This window comes from Crocodylus siamensis, chromosome 13 (genome assembly GCF_052110815.1).
Source record: "Crocodylus siamensis isolate JL-2025a chromosome 13, ASM5211081v1, whole genome shotgun sequence".
NCBI lineage: Eukaryota > Metazoa > Chordata > Crocodylia > Crocodylidae > Crocodylus > Crocodylus siamensis.
In genome coordinates this window covers 10946892-10969797 of record NC_143407.1, presented here as the reverse complement: position 1 = coordinate 10969797, position 22906 = coordinate 10946892, and the positions used below count along the sequence as shown (strand labels likewise).

At 49.1% G+C, this 22906-nt stretch overlaps 1 protein-coding gene across 4 annotated transcripts in view; it reads left to right on the top strand.

Moving 5' to 3' along the window:
* Nucleotides 1-22906, top strand: part of AHCYL1 (adenosylhomocysteinase like 1) — a 45361-nt gene that overhangs the window by 9628 nt on the left and 12827 nt on the right. Inside the window, exons 2-9 of one of the 4 annotated variants that reach the window (XM_090025810.1) lie at nt 13668-13776; nt 17951-18082; nt 18701-18801; nt 19153-19255; nt 19941-20035; nt 21494-21600; nt 21898-22014; nt 22271-22334. In XM_090025810.1, coding sequence (XP_089881936.1) covers nt 13668-13776; nt 17951-18082; nt 18701-18801; nt 19153-19255; nt 19941-20035; nt 21494-21600; nt 21898-22014; nt 22271-22334 — 828 coding nt within the window. Of the gene's footprint in view, nt 1-13664; nt 13777-17935; nt 18083-18700; nt 18802-19152; nt 19256-19940; nt 20036-21493; nt 21601-21897; nt 22015-22270; nt 22335-22906 lie in introns of all 4 variants that reach the window. The other 3 variants (XM_090025808.1, XM_090025809.1, XM_090025807.1) reach the window with 3 other exon arrangements.

The following is a 22906-nucleotide window of genomic DNA, read 5'->3' as shown; positions in this document are numbered from 1 at the left end:
ACTTGCTGCGCTGAATTAAATGGGTAAATATATTGATTTGTTCCTATAAAATGTGGTTGCTGCTTTGAGAGGGAAAGCCTAGGCTTTGTTCCAGATTCAGCAGCCTGAATGCTGGGGAAACCCACGCCAGATCCCAAGGACTAAGCAAGACGGACTCAAGCCCCCCTCGGGAGAAAAACAGGTTTGACTTCATGGTTGGTACTGGATGGTGGAGGGAGTGTCTGGGGAGCTAGTGTTCCTGCCATAATGCAGCCATGGATTGAAGTTGTCTGGGGTAGCTCTCCACAGTCGGTCAGGTGCACGGATCTGGAATTAAATGCCACTCTCTCACCCTCTGGAGCATATGGTTGGATGAGTACTCTACACTGGAGAAGGGCCTTTGCCTGAACTTTGTGCTGATGGCCTACCAGCTGGGGAGCAGCCTCAGCTTTCACCAGAGGAGCATTTAATGTCTTAGGGCGAAGTGGCTCTTCTCTTTGGGGACCACATCGCTGGAGGCTTTGAGCTTATTGTGCTGTGACAGGCTTCTGTGGGAGAGACGCTTTGTGTATGAATGAATAATGCCTTGGTTCTATCGGAGCGTGTGTATGAACGCATTGGGCGTTTATACACATGCTCCAAGAGTCACTCTAATTAAAGCGCCCATAGCGTCTCATGCATCAGCGGTCCTGCATTGAACGTGGCAGCGGCAGCACTTTAAAGCTCATCAAACGAGCTTTAGTTAAAGCGTCCCCACCACCATTTTTCAACATGGGGACACTAATACATGTGACGCTGGAGTGCGGTAATTACCACAATAGCTTGGTTAATCGAGTCTGCCCTGACATGCTGCAATTATAGTACAGGTGCCCATTAAGACGTAAATAACTAAAGCCAAGTCAGTTGTGTGTAGGGCCTTTGTCTCATTTCCCTTTCAGGTGCACATCTTTGTTCTCTTGTTGATCATGGGATAAGAGATAATACTGGAGTATTGCAAGGATCCGCTTATTGATCCCCATGCCATTCAGGTCCTACAGGATAAGTGCTCATTTCAGAGCTGTCACAGAGGTTTTTTTTGTAGGTATTTTTTTTTTTTGGTAGTGCTCTGTCTCAGAGGTGATTTCTGCTCTTATAAGGTATGAGAGAATTTTTCAGGTGAGGACTTTTTCTTAGTTCCCCTGTGTTTGTACAGCACCTAGGGCAATTAAGTCATGGTCCATAAGTGATGTTTCTAGGACTACTGCAGTGCAAAGAATAAGTCTGAAAAGTTAAAGCAAAACTTTCTACATGTCTTCCATTTAAGTTCCCCCCCCCATAACTTTGTGACCGAGCATAGCAGACACCATTACTTTAGAGAGGAAATGACTTATTCACGGTATTCCTGTCTAAGTTCTAGTGCCTAATATCACTTGGGAGAAAAGTTCTTTGTGTTAAAGATTCAGTCACCCAGGCACTTCCATTAAACCTTCAACCATCTCTCTGATTCCTTTAAGGGGAATCCTTCAACATAACTAGGGAAGCTCAGACTCAATGTGCTGGATCTCCAAGCAGAAAAAACTTTGAAAAGTAACCAAAAAATGATAACGTGGTAGCCAGAAAGGGCCTCGACTAAGTTTTAATCTCCTCCAGCAGTGACTTTTAAGGACACTCCCTACTTAGGTGCCGATCTGCAGTATTCTGGTCTCATTCCAAACTGCCATCGCCATCCAGCCTGAATAAAAATCATAGTGAACGCGGTGCAGCAGGTTTGGCAGCCTTAGGCAAATGATCCTCAAAGCTGTCCTAAATGAAATACTTAAAATTGCATTAATGCTACTTTCATAAAATTTGCCGCCCAGAGGTCAGCATTCAGTAACTGTTGCAACAGCTAACTTAACTCAGTCTCTTTGAGTAACTGCAGGGCTGTGTATTGAGGCAAGGGACTGGGATTTGGGAGTCCTGAGTAGCGGTGTGACTTTGAGCAAGTCTCTTAAGCTTGTTGCAGCTGTTTCCCTAGTCTGGAAGGTGCACTGATGCAACCAAATACATGCATGGTGCAGTGGAAATGGCTGGGGAAAATACCTCCCTTTGGTAGAGAGCAAGCATGACCTCTTCAGCTCAGATACAGAAAGACCTCAGCCCCCCATTGCTGGTGCTTGGAGCACACTTTCTTGGCCCCCTTTATCTTGAAGGTTGCTCTGAAGCATAAAATCAGTGGGGAACAGGAATAAAACTTCTGTGGCTTGTTCGACATCAGAGCAGCGACTTAAATCCTTTAAGTCCCTTACTTGACATTACTTCGCTCTCAGCATTAGTGCATAAGGGCCGATACTTTCAAATGTGGGTTTCTAAAGAAAGGCACCTAAATAGTTCATACATGCCGGGGTGCTGAAATCTCTCCTTCCACTGGTTTCGGTGGCACATGTTTCTTTGAGAGCAGGCTGTTTTGGTTAGGCCTGGGATCTTGAAAAGATCCAAAGGGACGTGTTCAACTCCCACTGAAATTCAACTGCCTCCGGCCTTTGACTATGGACTCATGTACCTTAGTGGAAAATCCAGCTTAGTTAAAGAGAATGCACTCAGAGCCTGTCTAAAATCAGATGAGGAATAGCCCCAGGCTTGCACTTAGTTAACTAAACCACTTTAAATGAGTGCTGTTAATTAACCCCTTTCTTTGAATGTAGACAGGGGCTTAGTCTCCTTTGAATATCTCAGCCTGGGAGTCTAACTTCGGAGGCCCAAGCCTTAAAAATATTAGGTGCCTCTGCCTGCTAGAAGGTGCAGTCCCCTGCTTTAAAGTCTGGCCCGCAGGCCAGGGGCTGGGTGTGTGCTCTCGCCAAAGCTTTGCCCTTGTGCTCCTTGGGAGGGAGTTGCCACCTTTGACCCCAAGGTATTTATGTGGCTGTAGTTACTGTTCCCAGTTACTATTTAACAGCCAGACCCATAACATTGCATTTATTTTATTTAATGTTGTGTTCTGTTTGTTTTTCCCTTAACCAACCCTTCATGGGATCCTTGCACGACAACTACTAACCAGAGGCTTTTTCTATCCCATTAACCTTTGTAACCTGCCTGCTCCTTTCAAAAGGCTGCTTCTTTGCTGCATTCAGTTTCTTGTGAAGGTCCTTGCCCTCGTTGTGAAGCCAGCAAGGACTTTAGTGTTTTTACCAGTTCCCTCTTACCTTGAGGAATCCAGATACGCTTTAGCATTTGATCAGGTTTATGTTATCAGGATATTAAAGCCTTTTATTTCCTGGTTGGGAATTGTGTTAAGATCTCAGCGAAGTTCTAACAACGTGCCTGAATTCCTGCCCTGGATCCAGTGCCCCGCGTCTTGCAGACAGTAATGAAGGTCTTCGTTTTGGCTACAGCGATAATTAGTAGCCTCAAAGAAAGGAGACCTTGGGCTAAACATCTGGATCTCACAAATAGCTGCTATAGCACTTGTACCTTAGGGCTAGCACTTCTGCTGCTCTTGTGTAGGGCAACTAGACCCTTGATTGCAAACCCTGCTGTCCAGAGTCGCTCACTTTGGCTACAGTGCTTGCGTTTGAACAGAGCATTCCCAGACACCAAAAAAGACTGGCCAGTTCCTCCCTTTGGGAAAACGGGAGCAGCTAACCCCAGCAGCAGAAGTGGGGCAGAGTTGGTCTGAGGGCACACGCAAGCAGCCTAAAGCTTTCTAACGAACTGGAGCCCTCCTGAGAGATTTGGAGGGGAGGGAAAGGGGGGCAGTGAAGCAGTGCTGGAAACAGGGTTGGTAAGGAACAGCCCTGGCACAGCAAAGCAAAGCAACATCTCATGTACTTGCTGTTCTTCCACTAAACCACCTTTGTGGATGCTGAATAGAGTTGCCATCCATTCACATCTCCCTCCAGCACGGACAAAAGGGGGGTCAGCTGGAGTTCCTGTTCCTGATGCCAGCAGTCCTGGAAGAGCTAGACGTTGAACTTTATTAAGTAGTGGTGCCATGGCAGGGTACCACTGAGGCATCGGTTTAGGATGTTGCAGCTGCGCAAAGCTACTGGTCCCTTATGCGGCCTGTATGCAATGTTATAATATGCAGATGCTTCTGAGGACTGGGCAAGAGGCAGGGGGCTCACCTGTGTGCCTCTGCTTTGCAGTGGGCTCTGTTCTTTAATGAATTGCTTTGGACATGAGGGGTTCTCTGGCATGGGTAGGCATTACGGAGGAACAGCTATAGCCTGAGCTGCTGAGCTTTGCCTGGCATAGAGGAGGACATGCCAGGACTTTCTTTCGTAAAGTGCCAGTTTAAATGGGCCATCATTAGACACGGAGTTAGGGTGGTTTCAGATCTGCAGTCTGAGTAACAGTCACTCTGGTGTACAGGCAGTCCTCGCTTTACAATGTTTCGAGTTGCAACATTTCACACTTGCAACGTTTATAAATTGACACCAGTTTTGACTTTCTGACGTCAGTTTTGACTTGGCAACGCTCGACCCGCTGCGACGCCACGCCAGCGAGCGAGTTTGCTGCGTCGCCCACCTCCCTGGAGAACATCTGGCCAAACGTCCTTGGACGCTTTCTTTAAGAAAGCAGACAAGACTCCAGAAAAACCCGCAGCCAAGAGTCCTGACAAGAGCCCTTCAAAAAGGCCTGCAGTCACCTCAAAGAAGTCCTTCCAAATCAATATGTTTACTATTTACAATATAAATACATTAATGTAGCTATATTACTCATCTATAATTGATTGAGTACAAAATTCTGGGGTATCTTTGGTGAAAATAGGGTGTTGGGCCCTGGTTCAGGAACTCATCCCCCATCTATAACATTGTTTCTTGTGGGACAATTGGTTCCTAGTTACAGTGTTTCCACTTAAGATGCAGTTTTCAGGAACCAATTGTGTCCTAAGTCGGAGGACTGCCTGGCTTGACCCATCTCCCTGGGTGGAGGGAACTGGCCATGAATTAACCTGCTAGGCAGCTCCTGGTTTTGACCTAGAAAAAAGCTGCCCGCTGATCTCAGCCTGCGAGAGGACTCTTCAGGAGCCTGAATGTTTCTTCCCTCCCTGCTTGCAGCTATGTTTAATAAACACTATGACCGGCTTCCAAAAATAAGTGAATTAAAACAATTGTGGTTTAAAAATGCCTGAGCTCACAAGCGTGGCGGGAGCCGGCTGCTTATGAGAAAACAATTCCAGCCTCCCAGGAGGAAGTCCTGCTGGGGAAGCTGTCTTTTTTTGTGGAATAATTGATCACTGACGGTAGCAGTAGTTTTTCATGACTGATTCTCCAGGCCTGTGAGAATCGGTGCTCGTAAATATGAATTGCATCATTGGATCTGCATTTTTCTAATCTCATGGCTGGACTTGGTGTCAGCAAAGAAGACAAATGTAGTTTGGGGTTTTTTTTAGTCTGTTACAAGCCCTGTTTTGGAGTGAGAAAGCACCAAGTTTTAAAAGAGCAGGTTGCAGCTTTGAAGGAGAAGGGTAGTCACTATGGATATGGCCAGAAGAGCAGAGTGTTACCGAGAGCCCCTAGAGTCACTGTAAGGGAGAGGACACTAAATGAAGGGAACAGGTTGCTCGGAGCAGGTCTAATCTCCCCGCTGCCTGGTTTCTGCCATCTCCAGAGGATCAGGCTTGCACTCTTGGTTACTTCTTTTTCCTCTGTTGGGACAGGAGGTCGTGGAGTTGTATGTTCAACATGTTGCATTGCTTCCTCCCAGTGAAGTGTCTGGTTTTCAGGCAGTGAGAGAGCTCTCTTGGGAAGGTGTGCTCTGTTTTTGGTGGGGACACCGGCAATCTTCCTGCTCCCGGTATACAGAGCGCTCCTGTTGCGACTACAGGCTGACAGGTGGTTCAGTAAGACATCTTTGAAGTTCCACGTTTGCATCTGAATCGCTTGATCTCTATTCCCCAGTCAAAAAGGAGTCATTTCTCGTTCTCATCCCGGGATCTAACCGCTAAATTGGTCTGTGTAGAATTGCTGGTGACAAAGATTTTGGTTGCCAGATTTGGTCCATAAACCTCGCCCTCATCGGGAAGCATAAAGCTTTTCGCCACATGGTAAAATCCCCTGGCTTTTTAGATTTTTTTTCATGTTAACATTTTGAAGGAAACCTTTCTTTCCCCGTTGGTGCTTATCTGGACCATCCGGCATGCAACAACAAAACAATCTGTGCGTGCGCTGTGGGGTGGTACTGCATATTGGTTGTTTAAAAAGCATCTTTTTGTGGTATGGCTGCACACTGGCAAATGGAGGGCAGGGCAGTATTTTAAATGTTGAAGATTAGACAGCCATTTTGAAAGCATGCGAGTCAAATGAATCCAAGCCCCCCTCTCTGTAGCTCTTCCGGCCCTGAAGGGCTGATGAGTGAGAAGCAGGGGACTTTTTCTTGCTGCATTGAGCAGGAACACCTCGCTGCCCCAGGGCAAAGCTTGAGTAGGGAGGCATTAGTGTTACGCTTCCTGCTTTCAGCTGTTGTGGGTTTGGGCCTGCTGGGATTCCTGTTCTGGTTTGTTAACTGCAAAGGAGCCGGGTTAGTTGGGGAGTGCATGGAAGAAATGCACTCTGGACTGCATGGCCGTAGTTTTTTGTTCAGCTACTAATACAGCCCAGCATGATGCAGTTTGTTTTGTGCATAGGAAGTAGGTATTAAAGGATGTTCCCTGCTCAAAGACTGGCCCCGTCGTCCCCTCTTGCACTCCCCCCCTCCCATTTCCTGCCAACTCTCCTCTTAGCAAGTGCTTTTGGAAATTTCTAACATGGCGCTGGACACAGGCCAGGTGTTTTCCCCTACAGTGAGGTCATCCAGCAGTTTTTCTCCCTTGTGAACTGAAACTGCTGGTTATTAGGCATTAAGAACTGAAGAATGGTTTTTGCTTGAATTGATGCTTTCAGGGATGTGTTTGGATTTTTTCTCAAGTTCCAGAGTATTCAGGGGCCATGGGCAACCTGGGTGCCCCCTGCCATTCCTAAGCACTGTGGGCCCAGAAGCTACAAAGAACAGCTCATGTGAGGGGCATCTCTTTCCTGAATCCCCATAATGTCCCTCATACCTTTAGGGAAATGTCAAACTCAGCTGTGAATTGGGGCAAAATCCAGATGCCTTTGTATCCCATGCAGGCTTTTACTCTAGATCAGTGGTTCTCAGCCTGTGGGTCATGGCCCAAAAGTGGGTCGCAAGAATATTTCAGAGGGTTGTGAGCAAGTGCCAGAAAAACGTGCGAAAGTTTGGGTTCCCCCTTGCAGGCTGGAAAGGTTGTGGGAGCAGCCCCAGCAATTGGATGAAGGTAAGCGTATTGGGGGGCAGGGGTTGGAAGGGCAGGGCTTGGGGGGACTGTCGGGGTGGGGGGAGCAATGTGTGTGTGTGTGTGTAGGGGGTGGGGGGAACGGGACAGGTGCCTGCTGGCACTGGGGGAATGTGGCCAGATGGCCAGGCACCAAGGCTGCAGCAGGGCAGGGGCAGGGGCAGGGGACTGGGTTGGGCACTGGCCATTGATCTTTGCAAATGGGTCCTGGTACGACAAAGGTTGAGAACCGCTGCTCTAGATTGTGTTGCTGGAAGAATGGGTTCTGTATGTGGCATGAGTCACTGTTCAATTAGTGCAGTCATGTGAAACTGCTAGGGGAGCTTACCAGTCCAGGTATAGAAGTTACTTGCATTGCTTTTGCTATATTTATTAAAGACTAATGACATATTACTCACTATGGGCGTGTCACCGATTGCAGTGCTGGTTGAATGACCCCCAGGCTGTGGGCCATCCATGCAGGGGAAGCTATGTATTAAGTGTGCATTTGAGCTGGCTCTATATGAGAGCTAGAGCACAGCTGACTTGGATTTTCTTTAATGGCTGGGTGGGTCATCTTGACTTTGCAGTCCTTCTTAGGATACAATTCTGCATCAGCAGAGGTCACAGTGTCTTTGATTTCTCTCCTACCACTGCATGAGCAAGCTAAATGCCACACACGTTGTTTGACTTACAAGTAGGTAGCTGTTACTGGGAAGCAGTGGGACTGCTTGAAATTACAGTGAGGTCACACTAATTCTCTTGGAGATTATGTCCCATTCATTTGACAAGCATAACTGAAGTGAAAGGCCCTACTTCTGCATTTGAATCTGCCGGTGGTGGTTGCAGGCCCAGGAATGTTGTTGGACTTCTGAATGCCTCGTGGGAACCATGGTTAGTACAGCACAAAGTCCCAAGTACATCCTGTTTCAGCCTTAGCCATTCCAAATACTGCCAGAAATAATGACCCAGTGAGGGTATTGTTCAGTGGGCTACACAACTGGACTGTAATTGGAAGTGTAGGTGCTAGCTCTGATTCTGCCACTGACTTGCTGAGGAACTTCCCCTCTCCCTGCCTCAGTTTCTCTCTTGCAATGTGAAGGCAACCCTAACCTTCATTTGTCAAGAGCTGCCTGGGCGCTCCTTGTAGGAAGGTTTGTGCAAAAGCAAGGTATTGGGCTGCTCTGCGTACTTGTGCATCGAAGCGCTGGGATCAAAAATATTTTTCTTTGCTATGAAATGATTTGCTCCACCCAAGTGGAAAAGCCACTTCCAGCAGGGTGAAGTTTTTGGCTCCCAGTAAAAGATGACTTTTTAATGATTGCTTTTGGCCTTGGATTCTCAGTGCTGGTCACCCTAGCGATAAGGTGAATAGCTCTTGTTCCCAACCTTTCCTGGGAAAAGCTAGACTAGCTGGCTGCGAGCTGTATTAGGTAACCTAGCCCATCCAAGGGAAACTGTCTGGGTGGTTGCATTCCACAGCCGTGCAGGGCAGGGAGGGACCCTGCAGTCAGTATGTAATTGGAGTTTGAGGGATTACAACAAGGATTTTCTCCTTAATGCCAGCTAGAGAGCCCAGCACATCAACAAAGTTGAATGGATGGTATTAAGTGGAGGACATCACTGAGCATGCAGTTAGATTGGTCCCTTGCCCTGGTTTGGGTAGACTGTTTTTCCCCTCCCTTCTTAGCTAGTCTGGATATCCTGTTAGTTTGTTGCAGGCTGGGTTTGAAGGAGGTTTAATGCTGGAATCATTCATTTGATTAGTAAGCTGCTTGCAGGGTTTGATAATATTTTTAGACAGGGCAGATTTTGCTAAGCTGCAGAGTTCAGATGAGCTGCGTTAAAGCTGGCGCAGGGATTACTGTGGTTAATTCAGCACTTGGTTTCTTTAGCAACCAATTTTGCCTGGATCCAAACTCCCCTTTATAGAACTGAAAAAAATTCTTGATGCAAGTGTCACATTTATTCTCCAAGGGGTTTGTGTCTTGGCATTTGCTCAGGACCCAGCTGAAAGAGTTGCCAGTGAGGGCAGTGCAAGGAATGACCAGAGGGTGGTCATCATCCAGGTAATGGTGGCATTGAAAAGGATTTGGGTGAGTTAGTGAGAGTCCATCTCCTGCCCTGCCACCAGTTGACTCCAGAGCAAGTTTTCATCAAGAGACCGTTTGTTCAGAAGAAGGTTTGATTTAAAATAGTCTCGGAGTAGGAGGATTTGCCCTGGCTGCGTATGTTCCCATGCCACAGTTCCAGCGAGCTCAGAGGATATTTGGGCAAACACTTTGGGACACCGTGGTCAAGGACCAGCTAGGCCGCGACTAGTGAAATAAAGCAGTTGCCTATCCTTTCCACAGAGTTCGCGTTTTTATTTTCTCCTCCATGTTTCCAGCCCTGAAAGCCTCCCCCACCTTTAACTTGCTCTAAGAAAATTCCTAAGCTAACATTTGAAAATTGTTTTAATAGCATTGGGTGCCATGTACACACCCTCCTTCTTTGAACATGGGAGGAAGTGGGGACCTGGAATTTCTAAAGCTGCTAATCTTTTCTTGAGAAGATACGTCAACAGTGCTTTATGTGAATACCACTCCGGTCACCTGCCAATCTTCCTTGAAGGTGTGCGGTTTTCTTGAGGTGATTGGAGGAAAATTGTTACAGGCAACAGGCCATGAACAGAGTCCAGAAATTGTTCTTGGGCTGGAGATTGAGTGTATGCATCAACATCTGATTGTTAGCGTGCCAGCGGGCCTGACCTGGACCCGGAGTAAACTGATTCTGCCTGCTTGTTATCTTTCAGTAACCATATACTATAGGACTTTGTAGTTTGCCATAGCCTCTTGATGGTTTTTCCACCTACATAAAAGTGTAAAACGGTTGCAAAACTATACCTGTGAATTGTATGTAACCACTTGAGTAAACCAGATTCATTTTGCTGCAATACATATCACATGGTGTGCCCGGAAGTCTTTTCTGGAAACAAGATACCAAGCTATAACAAAGCTGATAAGGAAGAGCAGACAGAAGAAAGAACTACCCTTGCAATCATAGCTTTAAAGCAGGCTCGGTTGGACAGTTGGCCCTGGCACTTCAAGTAGACATGTACTTCATGTGAATATAAGCCCTGTCCACCAACACTGAAGCTGGGACTATGTTAGGAAAAACAGTTGCTGTGGTTAATACGCCTGTGTTTGTCACAGCTCCTGAGTGCATGTGTGCAGTGTAGGTTAAAAACTTGCAGGGATAACTGTAGACCTGATGATTGGGGGGGGGGGGGAGGGGGCGGCAGAAGTGGCAGATGAGGTGTGCTAATTTTTTCTGCACGACTGACCTTGGAGATTGATCTAGACTAAGGCACTTATGTGGTTACCCTTGGTGTAATGTATGTAATCTTACTAGTACTTGGCCTTTTGTGCCTTTTTCTGGTTTTTAAATTGGGGGCGTTAGCAAATCCCAGTTGCACATGGGCTGTGGGACAAACTGATTGAAAACTGGTGTTTATACACTGTGCTCATGGGAACCAGGGATGGTGCACACTTCTGACATGTGTTCATGACTGGTAAGGAAGGGCATTATCAGTGCTGTACAGATAAGGGCTGTGAGACAAGGCTGAAGGTCCCATCTCAAGGTCATTCAGGTGACAGAGACCAGAGATGTGGGCCAGGTTTCTCAAGTTTCAGGTTAGTCCGTAACTGCTGGACCATCCTTCTCTTGAACAATAGGTTCCAGCCTCTAAGTTCCCTTTAGGGGCGATGGAGAGGATTAGTCACAAATGACCTAGAGAGTATTTCAGCCATTTGGATCATGCTGTGGTTCTCAGCAGCCCTTGATACCACCCAACGATGTGTCATTGCTTCAGTGAATGAGGCATGTTGTTAATGTCTATGGAAAACCTCCAGTTATGCCTGCAGTACAGGAGCTGGTTGGCTTGAAACAATTGTTGTCACTGAGGGATTTGAAACTCAGCCTCCCTCAGAGGGCAATTCTGTCTTGCTGGAGATGAGGGGTCCTAAAGCAGTTCTCTCGAGTGTCAGTGATATGTATCAGGTGCTTTGTTGCCAGCTTTGTGGACCTCAGCAACTTTGGTCTTTTGTTTCAAGAGCCAGCTTGGGTGGTATTGCCAGCAAATGTGTCAGAAGATCTGCCTTTCTCTGAAGCTGGGAAGAACAAACCTGGCTGGGGGATTTCATCCTCACTATGATAGTCCTACTTGTAAAAGGGTCCCACGTGGCCATGATGCCCCTGGAGCCCCCTCAGTCCTTGTCAACTTCACTTTTTGGGGCAATCCCCCGTCCTCTCGCCTGCCATGCCTTGATGTATTTATCATTTAGAAAAAGGGAGTCTGCCCCAGGGCTTCCCAAACCTGATCGCTCACTCCTGAGCTCAGATGCCTCCACTCTCTGCCTTAAGGGCTAGTTGTGTGGGCTCCATCCTCCCCAGTCTCCACACCCATGCCTTGCAGATGTCACACATAGTAATCAAGTCATAACTACAGCAATGGACTCCAGGCTCTGTTCTTCCTTTTACCAGCTCCTCTCTGGGCTATGGGCACTCTGGTCCCATTGGTCTTTAGCAGTGGCCCTCCTGGCCTTCAGTCCTTAGACCCTGGACCCACTCCTAGGCCAGTTAAAGCCCTTGCGCTCTCCAGCCCCACCAGTCTCTGGCTATGGCCCTTCTTGGCCTTTGGCCCCTCCTGAGCTCTAGCTCCACTCTTAGGCCAGTGAGACCTATGGGCACCCTGGCCCTACCTGCTCCCCAGGCCCTCTGTTCTCTCTCTGGGCCTTCTGGCCCCTTGCTCCCTGGGCCAGCTGGGACTTCTTTACCTCCCCTTAGTCCCTGCCACAAACCACGAGAGTTGCTTACCACAGCTCAGATGTTAATTAGGAGCCCTGCTGAATCATTTAGCCACAAACCTTTCAACAGCAGCATGTACCATTGCTGCTATTGTCAGTAGTTTCCAGGCTCTTGATATACTTATGCCATGCACATTGTGGGGTTATCTGAACTCTTGAGATGTCTATCTGCCATCCCCTGGCTAAAATGGTTGTAAACTCAGTTTAGCAGTATTTCCTGGGATTTTTTTCCACTGGTGGTGGCGACGCAGCTGCCCACTAGTCTGAACAGCCATGATAGCGTAATAGCCATCCAGCATGGGGACTCAGTGGTGCACAGACTTGTTCTGGGTTGAGTCACCTTGGATGAAGTACTCCTTCAACTGTTGATTTCTTCAGGGCTCTCTCCTGACTGGACTCTGCCCTGGGTTGCTGGGCTTGCATTTTAACTCAGTACTGGGGATTTTAAATGGTGTGATTAAATCCTGTGCTGCAAAGATGAAAACAAAACCAGAGCAGCTTTTTGCTGGTTGGGAGCTTTATCTTTTATGTGCAACTGCTTTGTAACATGTAGAAGTGGAAAACTGGCTTTAAAGTTGCAGTAAACAGTAGCTTTATTTTCCATTTTTAGATGGTTTTCAAACACTTCCCCAAAGCTGCATTGGTTTCCATTTCACGCCTCTCGTGCTCCTTACACAGAGATGATAAGGGTGTTCTCCAGCTGATTATGCAGTAGGTCCATAAGAATGAAAAAGTTTGGGACTCTACTCCTGACTTTTCTCCCTTCAGCCTTACCCCTTGGATTTATAAAACTGCAGTGGCAAGCAGTAGAGTCCTGAGCTGCATCTTGCCGCTAGGCGCAGTGGAAAGAGAGACTGGAGGAGAGAGCTTGTGTTACAGGTGAAACATCTGCAGGAGCAGAAGGGACTGGAAACGAGCACAGCGGCAACTGTGTTTTGATGAGACATTTTGTTTTCCACCTCCTGCTTTCATGATGGGGGCCCTCCTTAGAAATAATTTTTAGCTCCCTGGGGACTTTGCTGCTGGGGTGAAGGCTTTTCTGAGGCATGAACGATACTATTCCATGTGGTGCTGTCTTTTCACCTGCATCTGGTTTGCTTTCACACCTTCACTTGTTACCCAACCAAGGCAAATCAGCTCACAGGGTGAAGTTTCTGTTTCCATGACCAGCTTCCTTGAGTGTCACGCTTGCTGCCTTTGTTGCCCTGTGGCTTGGCTTTAGGGGCGATTGCCCAGAGTCCCATGTTTTAAGGGTTGATCCAAGATTCGTCCTGAGAACAGCTGGGGAGGCGGGGTAGGATTAAAGGTGTTTCATGGGAGCAGGCTGAGGGCTCGTTCACCACTTGCCATCCCGGGTTAAATCTGCATTCATCTTGTTGAAGAAATAACCGAAGGGAGAAGAAACATTGAGCGAAGGAGTCAGGGGCTGGAATTGTAACTCTGGCTCCTTGTGAAGCCTGGTTGTAAGTTCCATTAACCACCTAGCAGGGGACTGTTCAGTAACGTAACTCCCGCTACCATAGTAGGTGCCCCGTGATGGAGCAGAAGGGATGATGGTGTTTCCAGTGAATGTGTGCCGGTAACTCTTCTTGCTTTGTATCTTTCAGCAGATCCAGTTTGCAGATGACATGCAGGAATTCACCAAGTTTCCAACCAAGTCTGGCCGCAGGTCCCTGTCCCGCTCCATCTCTCAGTCTTCCACAGACAGCTACAGCTCTGGTACGGGTGGTAGGGCTCCTCTCCTCCGAATCCCCACTTAGTCTCTTGTTAATCGTTTGTGACTTGTTCCTCTGATTAATCGGTTTCTCAGCTGATGGGAAGATAGAGGTTTTACTTGATTTCTTCTGCATCACCCTTAAATATACCCTGGGGAATTATGTAGGAAAAATTCAAAATTATGCACAGTTAATTACTTTTATTATTATTTTTTTTATCTGTGCAAAAACCCCATCTGGGTGGGTGTGGGGTTTGTGGGTGGGTGTGGGCCCCCTCACCACACATCCGTTCGTCTGTCCCCCATGGCGCCAGCAGCAGAAGCAGGCATTGTCCCTTAGGGTACTCATGGCTGCAGCAGGCAGAGCCCCTCGGCAGTGCATGACTCTGGCTGAGTCCCGGGAATTGCATGTGGAGGCATGGAGCTGGCCTAGGATAACCTGCTGGCGCATACCTTCAGACCAGACTGGGCTGGCTTCACGCCAGCCCATGAGACTCCTGGCACTGCAGGAGGGAGCTACACACCATCAGGCCAGGCAGGCTGCATGCCTCCCCACATGTGGCTTCCCACTGGAGCGCTGGAAGCTCCATGTGGAGGCATTGAGCTGGCGGCCCAGCCCGATGGCACGTGGCTCCTGCCTGTAGTGCCGTGAGCCCCATGTGCTGGCACAGAGTCAGTTCAGTCCAGCTCGAAGGCATGTGTCAGTGGGCTGGGCCAGGCAGGCTTCCTGCCCCCCTGTGAAGCCCCTGGGACTCAGCTGGAGACGCCTGCTGCTGGCGGTGGGAACAGGGTCTGCGCACCATGGGGGGTGAGGGGAGAGAGTGTGGCAGGGGGGCCCCATGCACCCCCATTCCCACCCACAAAACCCGTGCCCATCCCCACCTCCTGCAGGCAGGAGCTCTCCTCCCCACTCACCAGCCATCCAGTTGTGTGCCATGCATTCGGTGCCTCCACATGGGGCTCCTGGCTGGAGTGCCAGGAGCCCCGCAGAAGTGGAGGCATAAAGGTGGAGGTGTGGGGGGGTAAACTATGCAGAATTATGCATGGTCATATGTTTTATGTGCAAAATTGCACAGGCACATAATTGCATAATTCATAGCTAGTAGGGTCGGAAGGGACCTGAGCAGATCATCGAGTCCGACCCCCTGCCATGGGCAGGAAAGAGTACTGGGGTCAAATAACCCCAGCAAGGTGTTCATCCAGCCTCCTCTTAAAGACCCCCAGGGTAGGAGCCAGCACCACTTCTCTTGGAAGTTGGTTCCTGATCCTAGCTGCCCTGACCGTGAAGTTGCACCTCCTGATGCCTAATCTGAATCTACCTCTGCCAGCTTGTGACCGTTATTTCTAGTCACTCCTGGCAGTGCTTGGGGGAACAGGGACTCCCCCAATGCCTGCTGGTCCCCTCTGACTAGTTTGTAACAGGCCACTAGATCCCCCCTCAGTCTTCTCTTGTGGAGGCTGAACAGGTTCAGGTCCCGTCGCCTCTCCTCATAGGGTCAGCTCTGCTGCCCCCTGATCATGCGAGTGGTCCTCCTCTGGACCTTCTCTATGTTGTCCACATCCATCTTGAAGTGCGGTGCTCAGAACTGGATGCGGTACTCCCGCTGTGGCCTGACCAGTGCTGCATAGAGGGGGAGGATCACCTCTTTGGACCTGTGGATGCATGACAAGGTGCGGTTGGCCTTCCTGACTGCATCCCCACACTGCCGGCCCATGTTCATCTTGGCATCTATGATGACTCCAAGATCCTTTTCTGTCTTTGCGCTGACGAGAAGGGAGTCCCCCAGCCAGTAGGTATGGTGCTGGTTCTTCCTCCCCAGGTGCAGCACCTTGCACTTGTCAGTGTTGAATCCCATCCTGTTCTCATCCGCCCACCCCTGTAACCTGTCCAGGTCCAATTGTAGCCTATTCCTCTCTTCTAGCATACCCACTTCCCCCCACATCTTAGTGTCATCTGCAAATTTGAACAGGATGCTTTTTACCCCCTCGTCCAAGTCACTGATGAAGATGTTGAACAGTGCGGGCCCGAGGACCGAGCCCTGGGGGCCCCCACTGCCCACATCCCTCCAGGTCGAGAATGACCCATCCACCACCACTCTCTGGGTGCAGCCCTCCAGCCAGCTGGTGACCCATTTGACTACGTAGGTGTTGGCACCGCAGCCCCCAGTTTCTTAATGAGAATGGGGTGAGAGACAGTATCAGAGGCCTTCCTGAAGTCTAGAAAGACTCTGTCCACTGCTACCCCTGCCTCTAAGGATTTGGTGACCTGGTCGTAGAAGGCCACCAGGTTGGTCTGACAGGACCTGCTGCTCATGAACCCATGTTGGTTGCCCCTAAGCATAACCTCCCCCCACTGGCCCCTCGTGGACATGTGCCAGGATAATTCTCTCAAAAAGCTTACCCAGGATTGAGGTAAGACTAACCGGCCTATAGTTCCTTGGGTCCTCCTTCCTCCCCTTTTCAAAAATGGGAACCACGTTGGCCCTCTTCCAGTCCTCTGGCACCACCAGAGCATCACAAGTGCTCGTAAAGTTGTGCCAGGGGTCCCGCAATGACCTCAGCTAATTCCCTCAGCACCCAGGGGCGGAGATCGTCTGGACCAGCTGATTTAAATGCATCCAGTCCCTCCAGACGTTCCCTGACTAGATCCTCCCCAACTCTTGGCCTAGGTGCGCCTCCCCTGAGGCCTGTGGGGTCCCGGGGGGGGGGGTGTTACTTGGTCCCTGCTCGGGAAAATGGAGGCAAAGAAGACATTAAATAGGTTAGCTTTGTCATCTGGTGTGACGACCAGATTTCTTGGTGTGTCCTGCAGAGGCCACACGTTACCGGGTACCTTCTTTTTGCCCCTTGTGTATTTAAAAAAGGACTTCTTGCTGTCCTTTGATCTGGGAAGCTAGTGCCAGTCCCATCTCCACCTTGGCCTTCCTGACTGCCCCCCTGGAGCCCCGAGCAACCGCAGTGTAGTCCTCCCTGGGGATGGCCCCTCCCTGCCATCGGGTGTGCGCCTCCCTTTTAGCTAGGAGACGTTCCCAGATGCTTTTGGTGAGCCATGGGGGCTTTTGCGCCCTCTTTCCCCCTTTGATCCGTGTTGGGATTATCTCCCTTTGGGCTTGGAGGATCGTCTCTGTAAGGAACAACCACTCTTCTTGGACACCTGGCTCCCCTCCCCTCTGGGACCTCAGTGCCTCCCCGACTAGTCTCCTTAGCTCGGTGAAGTCCGCCCTCCTGAAATCTAGGGCTGCTGCCTTGCTGCAGGCCTTTGCCACCTTGCACTGGATGGTGAATCCCAGCAGGCGATGATAGCTGTCGCCCACGTGGTCGAGCACCCGCAGCCCCCCACCAGGTCGTCACCCGTGGCTAGCACGAGGTCCAACAAGGCATCTCCCCTGGTGAGGCTGCGCACCTCCTGGGTTAGATGGAGGTCCTGCATTTGGGCTAGGAACCTACGTGAGCTATCAGACCTGGCTGACTGCTCTTCCCAGCAGATGTCTGGAAAGTTCAGGTCCCCCACAATGACCACGTCCTTTGACCTAACTAGCTCCGTGAGCTGACTTAAGAATTCCTGGTCTAGCTCTTCCCCGTGGTTGGGTGGTCTGTAGTAGACCCCCACCGTTAAGTCTCTTTCCCCTCGACTACCCTGTATTCTAACCCAGACCACTTCCGTGTGCCCCCCCTGAGCCTGTGCCACTCACTGAGGATACGTATTCCTCCTTGATGGAGAGTGCCACACCTCTGCTTTTCCTCCCTGTCCTATTCCTTCTGTACAGCCTATAGCCCTTGATATTTCCTCAGGGTATACTTAAAACCCTGCTCCAACGTTACTATGACCAACTGCAGATGTATGTGAAATTTCTAGCTAAAAGCCTCCGCTTCCAGAGGGATTTATGATGTGATGAAACCTAAACTGCCCTGGCCATGCTGGCACTTATTTGAATTTTGTAAAGGCATCTGTTGACTTTTTTTTTTTTTTTAATTGCTAACTTGTTAACTAGAGTTTAACAATATTTCTGGATATTGGCTTTCCCTTGTACTGTTTTCACTTTAAACTGTCCAGCCCCATGCCGGGTGGAAAGTAAAGCCAACTAGAAATACAGCTGCAAAGAGGCAATTGATCTGTTGGTCCTTTGAGGCCCTCATGCCTTTTGCCTACTATTTCTCATTTAGCTGCATCTTACACAGACAGCTCTGATGATGAAGAAGGCACCCCACGGGAGAAGCATCAGACCAACTCCAAGGGCAGCAGCAACTTCTGCGTGAAGAACATCAAGCAAGCGGAGTTTGGACGCCGGGAGATTGAGATTGCTGAGCAAGGTAAAGGAAGGAAGGGGCTGCTGAGTCATCCAGGCCTCCTGGGTGGAGTGTGTTCCCTTGTGGTACCATAAACCTAACAAGGTCACTTTCTGGTTTGCAAATACCTTGGAAATCCTCTTCAGGAATCAGGAAGGACCAAACTCCAGCAGACAGTATGGTAATGGTGCAGGGTGCGTGGCTTTAGGGATCTGGCCACAGCTGCTATGAAGCCCTTACTGTTGTAACAGACTTCCCTATGAATGTTCAGTACTTGAAGTTTTTAGAACAGTATTTGGAGCATGGCCCTGGCAGCTCCCTTTTATTTAGAGCTTATAAAATCTGTGGCATTCATTTTAAATTGCGATTTGTTGGGGATTGGCTAGAAAGGACTCTGCCTTCAGATTCCACCTACACGCTAACCAAGCCATGGGGGATAGAGCCGATCCAGCAGGGTCTCTGCAGGGCACGCATCACAGTGAACTCTTTGCTTTGAAATGCCATTCCTGGGTGTATGCTGTGCAGGGAGTTGGTGCAGTGCAAATGCAGCAGAGCAAGGAGCTGGCTAGGAGGCCTTTGTGGGGCATACCACCAGGTGGGTGGCACACAGACATTGTTAAAATCCCTCTGTTCCTTTCACAGACATGTCTGCTCTGATTTCACTCAGGAAACGGGCCCAGGGGGAGAAGCCTTTGGCAGGAGCTAAAATAGTGGGCTGTACACACATTACAGCACAGACTGCGGTGAGTACTCCCTGACTCAGGGTTCTGTGGGGCAAGGGAAGACACTTTTCCTTCTCACCGTTATTTGCAGTCATCTCAGGAACTTTTTCAGCCGTGGGGAATAAGAGGGTGCACCTTTATGCATAATTGCTCCCCATCAGATTATCCCCATTCATTCTTGCATTTCCTAGCTTGGTTTTCTGCATGTATTCTTCCCAGTGTGACTGCTCCCAGATTCACGTCACTGGGTGTGTCCATTGCAGATTTGCCTATGACTGAGTCACTGTGATTTACCTTTCTGTGCTGAAAATCTCTGCACTCAGATTCCCATTACTGCTTCCTCCTGGCTGACTGCCTTGTCTTTGTCCTCAGGTGTTAATTGAGACACTGTGTGCGCTGGGAGCTCAGTGCCGCTGGTCTGCTTGTAACATCTACTCCACTCAGAATGAGGTGGCTGCCGCCTTGGCTGAGGCTGGTGAGTAACGTGTAGGCCCCCAGAAACCCAACAGGAGGAGTGGGGAGATGGTAAACGACAGGCGGCCTCCCTGGGAGTCTGTACACACCGTTCTCACCCATGCCCATCTGCTGCTTCCCAGCCACTTCTGCAGGAATGTTTCAGGGAGTCTCAGTCCCTCCAGGCCAGCATCAGTGAGACCTGATTACCTTTAAACAATGAGCTTCAGTAACTTAGCTCCTGAATACTCTGCAGCAGGGGTGAGTTAGCCAGGCGGCTGTGGCAACTTCATGCTACAGTCATGCAATGCCCTTAGAAGGACTTCAAACCCCTCTGCAGAGTCTGCATCCACCAAACCCCTCATAGAGTCTGTATCCACCACATCCCTATGCTCGGTTGTAGGAGAGGTGCCTGTGGCATTCAAGACTGCACTGTAGCAGGAGTTGAGAGGGGGCTGATCATAACTATTGTGGCATGTAGGGAACCGTTCTGGTAGCCCAGAGGAGACCCATTCCAAGCCTGGAGCACAGGCTCCTGGAAACAAAGCTCTGGTTCAGCAGCGGGTGATTGCCATGGTGGGCCCGAAGGGATTGGGGAACAGTTGTGGATCTGTATGAAGTCCAGGCCTCATTTCCTGCTGGGAGTCTGCTGCTGGCCTTCAGGTCCCTCCGATCAGAGCCGTAGCTGGGTTTTTCTTCCTCCCTAGGTGTTGCTGTGTTTTCCTGGAAGGGAGAGTCGGAGGATGACTTCTGGTGGTGTATTGACCGTTGTGTTAACATGGATGGCTGGCAGCCCAACATGGTAATGGAGCCATTTCCATGCCTCTCCTCCCATGTGCAGCAGTTCTTTTTTCTGTTCCTAGTGCCACTTGGGTCTCCTAGAATTGTTAATAAATGGAAAACCTTTTGGGTTACACTGTGGCTCTTGTTCACAGTTGGGTTGTCCTCTTGCACAACAAGACTTTTTGTGGAAGTTGTCCTTCTACTCTGAATGCAGCTGAATGGCAATGAGTTGTGTAGTTCTTGTGCTGTGTTTAGTCCCTGAGACAAGACAGCTAGTCTCTTTGGGACACTAGCCTCTCACACCTGGATTGGGTTTAGTAGAGAACTCCTTCTTCACCCATAGTTTTGTTTCTGACCAAAACTGTGCGTCTAAGCCAACCCTCATTACCTCTGGGTTGTTTTTCCTTCTGATCTTGGCACAGGCTTCTTGACTGTCAGCAGCAGTCGGATGCTAGTGCTTTTACTAGCGTTTCTGTGGCAGAAAATTTGAAGCAGTAGACAAACAGCCCCCCTTATCATCACCATAAAGTAGAAGAAGTATCATCCCTGTTTTACAGAAGGGGAAAGTGAGTCACAAGTTGGGTACCCCACCAGTCTGCCTAGGGAAGTGTGGACTCTCCATCACTGGAGGTGTTCAAGAGGTTGGACAACCACTGGTCTAGGATGATCTAGGCAAAGCTATGCCTATGTTCTACTATGGGTATTTCCTATGCTTCTGAGCTTTATTGGTTGTCCCTTTCCCCCACTTCCTGCTACATGTCAAGGGTGTTTTTAAGTCTTCCTCAGAGGCATTGGGTGTCAGCTGCAGCTAAGGCTGGGGATTTTGTCTGAGGTGTGCCAGTGCTCCTACTGGGATTTATAGCGGGAGGTTCTTGCCTTAGAGGGTCTTGCCTCTCTGCTCAGAGTCAGACTAATCACCAGATTTGGGGTCAAGAAGGAATTTTACCCCATGGTCAGATTGGTATGGACTGTAGGGTTTTTACCTTCCTCTGGGGGGAGGGGGCACAGCCTTTTAGCTGGGATCTCTTGTGTGTATAACAGCCTTTTATAGAAGCAGGACATTGGCTGCCATGAGTCCCTTGCTTTACCTGTGGCAGGTTAGGTGTTATGACTTGTGGTGCATCAGGGTGTGTGGTAATTTTGCAGAGAGTTTAGATTATGGATTGGATAGAGATAATCCTGTCTTGGGCAGGGGGTTGGACTAGATGACCTTTGGAGATCCCTTCTAGCCCAACCGCTCTATAATTCTATGAACCACCATATCATGGACAGCTGGGGGTTGAATCTGGAAGTCCCTATGCAAGTACAAACTGCTCCCATGTGACTAAGAAGTCAAACAGTGGAAGAATCCCTCTGATCACTTCCTTCTTACTGGAAGATTACTGCAATTGGCTGTGACCAGGTTTTCTGGCAGTGGAAAGGAGACTGACTGCTTTCCACCCCCCACCCCCCCTTTTCTTCTCTTCATGTTCTCTAGATCTTGGATGACGGTGGAGATCTGACCCATTGGGTTTATAAGAAATACCCCAACGTGTTCAAGAAGATCAGAGGTATCGTAGAGGAGAGCGTGACTGGTGTGCACAGGTAATGAATCCAGGAGCTGCTGTAGCTCTAGCTCCTTTAGGGCAGTCGGCTTCTGCTGTTGGTTTCCCATTGTCTGTTGCATGGAGGCCAGAAGAGACTGCCCATCAGTATGCTTTGTTTTGGTATGTAAGGATGGTCCATTCAGATTCCCCTAGACTCACTGGTGCTCAGCCAGGGGGTCTGGTGGTCCTGTCTTATTCATTGGCTTTTTTAACCACGTTTGCTTTGTTGCCTGCAGATCTCTCTTTAGTTTGTCCAAAGGAGATGGTAGCTGAGACCTCTTTTCTTTCCTTGCAGGTTGTACCAGCTCTCCAAGGCTGGGAAGTTGTGTGTCCCAGCCATGAATGTCAACGACTCAGTCACCAAACAGAAATTTGATAACCTGTACTGTTGCCGAGAATCCATCTTGGATGGGTGAGTCTGACCTCTCAGGACACTGTGGGGCTTGTTCGTGGGACGTATGGCTGTTGTGAGATGGATTCTTAATGCTGTGGATGTTGCACACCTCCTCTACCTTGCACTAATAGATCTGTCTGTATTTTGTCGTCATTGAATGTTGCAGTCTCTGGGCATGTGATCTGTCACATTGGAGCATTGTCCTGTGCAGGCAGCTCTGTCCAGAACACTTTGTGACTCTGATCCCAACACAGGTTTCTTTTCTATCCCGTAGCTTAAAGAGGACCACGGATGTGATGTTTGGAGGAAAGCAAGTGGTGGTGTGTGGCTATGGTGAGGTAAGTTATGTGGATAAGTGTGTGGCAGCAGAGCTGGGTTTCAGCATCTCTGAGGCAGAAGGAAGGCCTGTGCCTTCCCTTCAAGCTGTTCATTTACCTCCTGTTAGTAGTAGCTGTTTGTCCTTGCTAATAAGGGAACATGAAGAAATAAAACGTAACAAGGAAGTGCTGGATCTCTAGACAGTATCCCATATGTGACTGGCTAATTAATTAGCTGAACTGAGAGAGAGTTGAGTCTTCAGAGCATGAGAAGATGGACCCTTCCCACTGTGTGCTACTGCAGTAAAACTTTGCCAGAACTTAGTGAGATGCTATCTACAGCATCGCTTTCCCAGCTGGCCAGCAGGTTTGCTTTAGGAATTGCCATTCAGCTCAGGTGTTGCTGCTCTGGATTGCCATATGGGGCCCTACATGGGCAGGGACAGTGAGACTGGAGACTTATTGGTGTTGAATATAGGCTGATTGCATCCAGCACTGCTTTCTGAAGGAGGTCAATTAACAGAGGACTCTCAAGTCCTTTGGAGCTCTCTATTTAACAGACCCCCTGGATTATGCCAGGTGGGGTTGTGGGG